At 34.9% G+C, this 9,761-nt stretch overlaps 1 protein-coding gene and 1 non-coding gene across 2 annotated transcripts; both read right to left on the bottom strand.

The window, feature by feature from the left end:
* On the bottom strand, nucleotides 2,682-2,753 carry TRNAM-CAU. Its single transcript has one exon. It is a non-coding gene; the product is annotated as a tRNA-Met (tRNA).
* Nucleotides 3,936-9,755, bottom strand: LOC109835679 (cytochrome c oxidase subunit 5b-1, mitochondrial-like). Its single transcript, XM_020403670.1, has 6 exons — nucleotides 9,616-9,755; nucleotides 9,436-9,521; nucleotides 9,275-9,325; nucleotides 4,637-4,703; nucleotides 4,390-4,469; nucleotides 3,936-4,284 (listed from the first exon to the last, which is right to left on the bottom strand). Exons 1-6 carry the CDS (start codon nucleotides 9,743-9,745, stop codon nucleotides 4,228-4,230), a joined length of 471 nt encoding a protein of 156 aa, XP_020259259.1. The 5' UTR covers nucleotides 9,746-9,755; the 3' UTR covers nucleotides 3,936-4,227.

Below are 9,761 nucleotides of genomic sequence, written 5' to 3'. Positions count from 1 at the left end.
GGTCAGGAAAAAAATATCATTCAACATTGATTCTGTGTCATTTATCCGTAAGCCACCGGACGTACCAACACGCATAGTTAGATCCTCGTCTTCAGTACAACCTTCCCCATGATATGATCAATATTTATATTTTTTTTATCAAAATATGATTTCATTAGGTGGATCAGTATATCACTTTATTCAGCAGCTTTATATTCATACACCCACAACAAGGACAATACATAGCACCGCTACTTAAAATTTTCAGATTCATTTCAGCATAACGCATGAAGGCTTCACATCCCTCCTTGTATTGCGTATCACGAAATCTATGAAGTCGTGGAATATCTATTCATGATTTGTCAGGAATTATCCTCATATGTACATTATATATAATTATTAACTACTATTAATCTCATAACTACTAGTACATTCAAGACTCTTTGTGACAATATACATACAACATACATCAAACATACGTTCATATATCATTTAACAATATGAATATTTTTCTACATAAAATATATCTGAAATGTACATAGAAACTAATTACACCAATCTAGCGGTTGTCATAGGAAGGCTTTTATCCATTAAGAATATAGTAGTGCTTACATCCAACTTCGTATACTTTGTATATTTTTATTTCTTAAAATTTTGGTAGCACCTACCTGATGTTCTCTTTGTACACTATATGAATGTTATTATGTGTATCGGCAATAGCTCAAAATGCAGAACAACAGACACTTATTGTACACGGAGAACAATGAATATGTGTTGCTGAAACTTTCAAGAATGAAAATATACAAAGTATACAAAGTTAGATATATGCACTACTATATTCCTAACCCGTCCGAGAAGGACATATCCAATAATTACGAATTTCAGTACTAATTATTTATTCGTGTAATATAAAGTAAATGATCATTTTCGGGAGTAAACTTTGTCTCCTAGCTAAATATGAGTCGTCTAGCTTATATTATAAGTTCAAAGAATTAGATATAATTATTGGACGGAAGTCTAGGGATAACGTTATTTTTTCATTCACCTAAATTGGATATATAACACATTATTAAAAGATATAATGTGTTATATATCACTCTATTTTTTAAAAAACTTTATTTCACATATTTTCACATCACAACCTTACATAATCACATATATTTATAGTTTTTACATCATAATTAGGAGTGATTGACTATCATGAATCGGGTATTTTTTACGTCATAATTTATGGTGGATCTGGACTTGGATCGTCATCATCGGAGGTTTCTGAAATAGATGAATATTTTGCTGCTTCTTTAGCTAGATGTCAAGGAAATGCTTTAGATATTTTGCAATGGTGGAAAGTATATGGATCAGTTTCATATCCTATACTTTCCACCATGGTTCGTGACTTACTAACAGTACAGGTTTCGACGGTAGCTTCGGAATCCGCCTTCAGCACAGCAGGACGTTTGATCGACGATCACAGGACATGCTTGGATCCGTATACTGTACAAGCAGTGATGTGCTTACAAGATTGGTGGAGGTACGAGAAGCGAATACAAGGCATCGATCGGATGGCTGGAATTAAAGATAAATTTAAAGAATTGGGACTAGCAGATAGATATAAAGAATAAATTGTAGTTTTTATATCTTAGCTTAAAATTTGTAAAGAATTATTTTGGAAATAGTTGCAAATGATAGTGATATAGGTGTGTAGGTGCCAACCTAGTTGAGATTTACTTATCTATTGTGATGCGATTAATTCCAAAATAAATTTGCACTTGTAATTTGTAAATGATTTTTTAATTATTAATAAAGAATTTGTTTTTATCATTTTTAGTTGTAATTTATGTCATTTTAAGTAATTAATAAAATTATTGTTTTTTATTATTTTTCTTGTCTTTTTTATAATTTAAAATTTAAATAAAATTAAAAAATTTTGAAAAAAATTTAAAAAAAATAAAAAACACCCGGGCGAGCCCGGGGTACCCGGGTCCGGGTCCGGGCCCTGGTTTTGCCCGGCCCGGATGGACAGGCCTAAGTCTGTGCTTTGAACGAGTTAAAATACTAGTTTAAGAAATGGTAAACTAATAGTAAATTTTTTTTTTCCTTGCAGACGAATAGGATGTAAGAAAACAGTAAACTAAGGTGCTGTTTGGTTCGTTATTATAAGGGGTGGAAAACTCAAAAAACTCATCCACGTCAGATTTTTAGCCCTCCAATCAATTTTTTTGTTTCCGTCCATTTCTTTGTGCCGTTTTGGTTCGCTCGGATGGAAGAGGGACTCTGCTGAAATCACCGCCAACTAAGATTTTTTTCCCTCTCCGATTTCCTTCCCCAACCAAGTAAAATTGATGAAAACTCTGTCACGTCAGATTTTTTTCCTTCTCTGCTTTGTTTACAAAAGTTTTCCTTTTTTTTCTATGCGAACCAAAGACAAGAAAAATAAATACATTGGTTTCCCACCATTTTTTATGTGCGAACCAAAGCAAAACAATCTATTTCTTGGAAAATTTTGAAAAACTCAAAACTTGTGTTTCTTTACATGGAATTGCATTTCTTTATATCAAGGAAACGAACCAAACAGCCCCTAATAATAAATATTTCTTCCTCGCAGAAGAGTAGGCTGTGCCGGAGTCGCAAGACCTACAAATTTAAAAGAGTATTAAGGCGATCAAGGGCCAAGACCAAAAAAATGATAATTAAATTAAAAGGAATATCAGAGACAGGTTTCGATCCTGTGACCTGTGGGTTATGGGCCCACCACGCTTCCGCTGCGCCACTCTGATTCGCTATACAATTCGTGCTAAACTATATTAAGACTAGTACCTAATAATTTGCTTGAGCAAGCACTCCACAGAGTTCTGGTTTAGTTGTTTTCTTAATTTATTCACCTGTTACCCGCCATTCTTATTAATATCAGGACAATAGTTTCTTTTTCTTTTCTTTTTTTTTTTTTGTGGCAATGCCCCCCCAAATAAGTAAAAAAGGCTGTCTTATTTTTTTAAGTAATTAGGATGAGCTGCTCAAGAAATTTATGAACCACAGGAAATGGACACATAATCACATAAAGATGATGAAAAAGAAAAGTAAGTACGCTTGAATCAAGGTGCGCGCTGCTCTTAAATGATCGCCGCCTGCTCTGGTGCAAGACAATATCACAAAATTTGAAGAAAGATGACCACACAGTTAACAAATTAGGCAGTGAATAATGTTTTTTTTTATCTAAGTTATTTTCGAGCGAGATAGTTAGGTTCATAGGAAAAAAAAAGTCATCTTGTTAATGTTTTCTCCATGCCTAATTGTCTATTCTAGAACATGAAGAGAGGGAACATAATCTTGCTATGGTTCTTAAGAGCCTGTACATGGATTTTTGCAGTGGAGAACATGTTCCGTACAATACAACGAACCCTTCATGTATTTTTTTCGAAATGCATTTTTATCTCGATGTATTTTACTTTATTTTAATTATTAATTTCAGAATATGACCTATTTCTCAGTTAGTAGCTTCACGATAATATGAAAAATCTCCTTAAAAGGGCACTTATATGTTTATCCCCCATCTTATGTGCAGAGAAACAAGAGAATAGTGTAAATAGGCTTGCTTATAAGAGATCATAGGCAAGAGAGGATCATTCAGAGGGTATATAATGAAGTCAACATTATGTCCAATTTACTGCACGCAAACACATACTGAAGTTGTACAGACAATGTCTTTTACATGGAAGAATTGTCAAAATTAAGGTCCGCATCTATTTCATTCATCAGGATGTATAGCCGCAACCAAATAATGAAGAACTGAACTTAGGAAGTTAAATAAACACTCTAGACAATGGAGACCTCACAATCGTAATCAGGTGCAAGATATCGCAGTTGAAGGCCAGATACAAATACACTTTTCCATGCATATAATTCTTGAAATAGAACAAAAAGAGAGCGGAAAAAAACCACAAATTGCATACGATTGAAAATGTTGAAAAGAAACTAACTAATCTGCTTTTCATAAAGAAAGCTGAGGAAACAAGATTAAAAGTGGCCATCAATTATTTGATGATGCATTGACAATCCTTAAAGAAAAAAAAATTCAAATGTCAAGTGGAGGCTTCCAGCCACTTCAAAAAACACTACCAGAGAATAACAACGGTCATACATGGGCAATAAAATTGACCAACAAACAAAAAACATCCAAAAAGCTGTTTGAAGCTGCACAATATAACAAAACCATCTCACATCAATTTTTATTTTCAAAAGATGGTTCATGCCTCAGTGGTGATCGTCGTCATGTCCATCTGGGTCACCTCCATCACCGATAACCTCAAGCTGGAGTAAAGAAGAAATAAAAAAGAAAAAAATTAAGAGATTAGCAATTTTCTGCACTTATAATCTGATATGGAAGTGAGCTGAGAATCTAGTGGATACGCTCACCACAAAATACTGAGAGCACACAGGACATTCATGTGGCTTGTCTTTCTCCAACCAGAACCAGACAACATCATGTTCATCCTCTGAAAAGAAATGAAGATAACATAATAATTTGGCCAATCAATATGGAACTCAAGCCTTCCCGAACAGAAACAAGAAAATGTTTCAAATTTGCTCCAGCACACAAGATTGCACGAGATTAGTAAAAATAATATCCCTTCCAACAGTTAGAGAGAAGACAGCAACTTACCACCTTCGCCACCAGGACAACCAACTATTCTTTTGTTGTAGTAGGATTGGATGACAGCAGGTGCTTCCTACAAAATTCCGAAAAGAAATATCATGCAATAGTCTTACAAAAATCTCCAATGTAACATGCAAACGAAAATTCAATAAAAATTCAATAAACTCAAAATGATACATGACGAACTTTCTACAAATGAAAAAATATATAATGGAGAAACCTTCAAAAACAACAATCTCGGTTAATTGAAAGTACTATATAACATGAAAGAATGTGAGTCTAAAAAGCACTTCAAAAACGCGTGCTCAAATCAAAAGAAAAGCAGAAGCAGATTTGACACCAGACTGCACAGATATATGGTCAAGAGATGGGAAAGAGCTGGCATCCCCTGGCTGTAATGTGCAGTGACCCTGTTGCCATAGCAAGGGTACATGTCTCTAGAACAGCATGCATAAGCTCAATAAATATATTAAATGAAACAACCTCTTATTGACAGCACTAACATATATTTAGGCAATGCAAAATTATGCATAAACAAAAGAATCCAACAGGATGATTCTAGGTAAACTAGTTAGGGCTGCCGGACTTTGACAATTGATAAGTGAAAACTTCACAAGATGACTCCCCAGTAAGAACTTCACAAAATAATTCCACATGAAGAACAGGAAACTGTATACATAAAAAAAAAGATAGCAATAGCAATGGAAATAATAATATGTATACCAGTTCTCTGAGGTAAGGCACATGAATCCTTTTTCTTACAGAAAATAATCATCCTACGTGGCATTTCATAGAGAACCTAGTAGATGTCCCATCCATAGCTTCTGTCAGAGTAGCATACTTTAAATAGCAATCAATCTTCATATTACTGAAAAATCTAACAGATTATCTATCTGTAGAAAAGAACTATATTCGACAAATTAACTTGAACTAAATGGATAACAAGTTTTACTATGAAGAGGAAGCAATCACACAGCACTATGAAAATGAGTCCTCAGAAATTAATGTATTGCAGACTAGTATGTTTAATTCAAAGTTCCAGTATTTTAGTTTACGCTGGTAAAAGCTAAAAGATTCCCCTTTAAATAAAAGAAAGAGGGAGCAAGTGTGAGAGGGGATGGAGCAAAAGTTTACTGCAGAAGACACGATCTCTGTTCCTATAGGTCATAATCTCATGAAAGACAAAGCACCTTCTGCTATGGTATGCGATCCTATAATAAGACATAAGATGTTTACAAGTATTCTTATAGTACTTGTTCGAGAAGACGTAGATATTTCCACTTTTTTTTCACTAACGAGAATTATAAACTGCACAGACTATCATGAGAATCGACCATATGAAAATAATCAACATCATGCATCTCCTGTTGCTTTTCTCTATTTTCAACCACTAGCTTATTCAAAAGTTTCATCGCATAGTTACTAGTGACACTATTCGAACTTGGTCATATACAAAGTTGCTCACACTACTCAACCTTGGTCATACACAAAGATGCCCTCTCTTTCGTGATTACCACTTTATTTCATTTTTAAATACAGATGTCTTAAATTTGGTGTTTTTAAAGAACTGAGAAACACACTTAGTTAAGCAACATTATGGACATCGGCAATTGAACAAAACTCATACAGGATCATTATCACTACCAATTGCAACCTACGTACATAAACAATTTTTCCATGAAGTCTATCATGCCAGGTACGTAGCTTCAGATGCATATAGTAGTTATCTCAGAACACTCGTGTATATATGACATGTCCATGTCAACATCTCCACGTCATGGCCACATGTGCAGCAACTATTATAGAGTGCAGTTACTGTTGAACATGCACCACCAATATTCACCAGATGATCACCATATTCGACATGATACAACAAAGTATATTAGAAAACAAACAACAAGGAAAAAATGCTTCAAGCTAATGGAACTTTACAACGAAATCTCCTCGTTCCCAATTAAGATAGAACAATAATACTCAGAAAAGACTTATAGGTTATGACTAATAAAGTAAAGAATGCAATCCATCAAGCTCAGGTAAAAACTTCCCCTAAAGCATATTCGAAAATTTCAATTCAAATTTTATGAGACATTATCTTCCACCTATGAACAGCAATATCATCATAACACCATGACCTACAAAATGGTCTCTGGCTTCCCTAAAATAATCCTAACCTGTAGAACACTGAAGTACATGACTTGGCACATAAGACATTTTAAATCTCAACTTGTAGAGAAAACCACACATACATCATGGACTACTAGTCTACTATAATATATCATTGCTAGATTGATGAAAAAACAATACTAGAAATCCTTCTTAATCAACATTTTAAATATTGGATGCCGAGGAAATATTGCTCAGCCAAAATCAATATCGGATTGTGGATATCGGGATAATATCGGGAATATGTAGTAAATATCGAAGTGCCATAACGGATGATATGCATATATAATATAATTTCCTAAAGCTAAAATGTGACCTAAACATACTTAATGAAATCTAAACATATAAAAAGTATAAATAATATATGTTTAAGACCACTATCCAGTTGTAGAAACTTCGGGAAAAGAGCCTACTATAATTTGACAAAAAAAATTCGTAAGACTGGAATTTCTACTAAAAACACTAAAGAAATTTTGCGGAACTATATTGTTTTGCAACAAGCCACATAAAAGGACATATAACATATCGTCTTATATATTGGCCATGTCAGGGATATATTGACCAAAAATTGACAAAAAAAATAGTTAAGGATATTGAGACCAATCGTTTCGCAGCAAACTTTATAGAAGGCTATATCGACCAATACATCGCCTATATTGGGGGATATTTAAAACAATGTTCTTAACAGGCATTAAAGCTATCTTGTGATGCAAATTCATGGGAGTAAAAGTCCTATGACACTAAGTGGCATGATAGTATATAAACATGACTAAGGTGGCATCAATGTTCTAACTCTAACACAAGAAAGTAAATATTGGACTACTAATCCAAATAAGAATCATCAAGTATTACAACTAACGACATGAAAATACAACCGACACGTCCTCTCATGATGACTATCCAAGATTGAGCATTCAAAAATACTATAAAGTGCAGAACTAAATATGATACCTTCAACATTCATAATGATCAATCACAAACACATATGTAAACATTTTGATGTAGTGATTAGCAATTTAGCATAAATAAAAGAAACCTTTCCAACCAACATGATACATAAGGATGAAGGTTATTTCTCACTCCTACACCCGACCTTCATGTGTACTATCCATGCCTATAGCAACAAGCTCCTTTTAAGCATTATTTAGACTTTGTGACTTTGACTAAAACTAACTAAAGCAAACATAAGATTTTTTGTAAGAAGGGAGCATGCACTAATAAAAATAACACCAAACAATTAGGAGAATGTGATAATTTCTCATGCTTAGTGTATCAGGTGCAGAATTTCACTTTATACCAGAGAAAAAAATATTTGACTGGGAAAACTAAGATAACAAGATCTAGATTCAGGAAATAGGGTTTAGCGGATGAAAAGGGGGAAAGAAGAAGAAACCCACAACACACAAAGTAAATAGTTTCTAAAACCAAGCAAGTAGTAAAAAAGGTCCTCAGAGGTATATGCGATGAATTGACTTCTAGAGAAGATAGTGATGGGGTGATGAAACCCAAGATATTTGGATTTGAAACCCATGAACTCTACAACAGAAGCTACTATAATTTGGAAATTGAACAACACATGACATCTAGCTAAATGAGAAGACATACAACAGTGTCACAGAGAAATAATCTATTGGGCTCTAGATAAAAATAAAATAAAATGTTCTTGTTTCTACGTCGAGGTGACAATTAACATGTACGAAGGAGTAGTGACCAGTAGTGACTAGACCAACAAGATGAGGAACACAAATTCATGTCCAATTATCACAAGCTTAAATTTCACAGCCAGTGTCTAGCACATAAGGAACATTCCTTAATCACAAATGCGCTTTATGACTAACAAAAGAAGAAAGAGTACTCGATGATTAGATTAGGCGGTTGTACTTGTACCATTGCGTATACTAGTAAGATGCTGAGGGACGTCTTCCTGTATCAAACAACATCTATACTTATCCATTTCTAGTTCAGTGTTGATGTCTAATTACACTCCACATAATTACAGTTCACGGCAGAACAAGGATTTACGTTTTTTTTTTTGGGTTGGGGGGGGGGGGGGGGGGGAGGTGATGGGGGAACTTGACAGGCTACATTAACTAGGTCAACCTCTGAGCCTATTGCATGAGGTTCTTTCAATGAATTACGTAATTCAAAGGCTATGACCTACCAACTACGCAAAACAGTACTTTGTACATACACAATTTTCTTAAATTTGTAACTCTCTAAAGAGTCCTCCTATATAACTGAGAATAATGCGATGAGCAATAAGAAAAAAGACTCCTATTGCAGGAAAAGAGAACTGAACAGCCTTCGAACACAAATTTAAATTTTATAACTCTTTATAAAGCATTAACTAGACATAAGTAGACTTTTACCCAAGCATAGCTAGAAGCATGCTAATTAATGAAATAAAACTGAAAAAAAAAGATTATATCTTTACGATCTATTGGCACATTTCATGAAAACGAATTCCAGAACAAATCATACCTTGGTACCAAAAGGACCAACAGGCGCATCCATATCAAACCGCTTCCTTCCCTAGAAGAGAAAAAAAAATTACGCAAAAACCCAATCCCAATCAATCAAAAGCCCGGAAACAAAAAGAAAAAGAAAAGTAAATTTGGGGGTAAAAAAGAAAGAAACCAAACCTCGAGCTCAGCCTGGAGCTCCTCGCGCTCAAGCCCAGTGGCGATCGGCATCACATCCTCCACCTTCTTCGTCAACGAACCCTGATCTGATTCAAAACAAACAAAACCAAAAAAAACTCATCAAATCAAGCCCAGATCCAGAGATCAAAATCGTTCCAAAACCCCCAAAATGCGCCTCACCGGAATCCGACGAGAAGAGGCGGGAGCTCGCCGCAGCAGCGGGAGTCCTTAGGGTTCCGCCCCTAGGATTAGGGCGGAGGCGGCAGAGGGATCGAAATCGCCAGATTTGAGACGAAGCTCTCCTCCACATCGCCGTCGTCGCCATC

This window comes from Asparagus officinalis, chromosome 3, assembly GCF_001876935.1.
Source record: "Asparagus officinalis chromosome 3, Aspof.V1, whole genome shotgun sequence".
Lineage (NCBI taxonomy): Eukaryota > Viridiplantae > Streptophyta > Magnoliopsida > Asparagales > Asparagaceae > Asparagus > Asparagus officinalis.
Note: the sequence above shows the minus strand (reverse complement) of the source record. Positions and strands in the feature narration are given on the sequence as shown.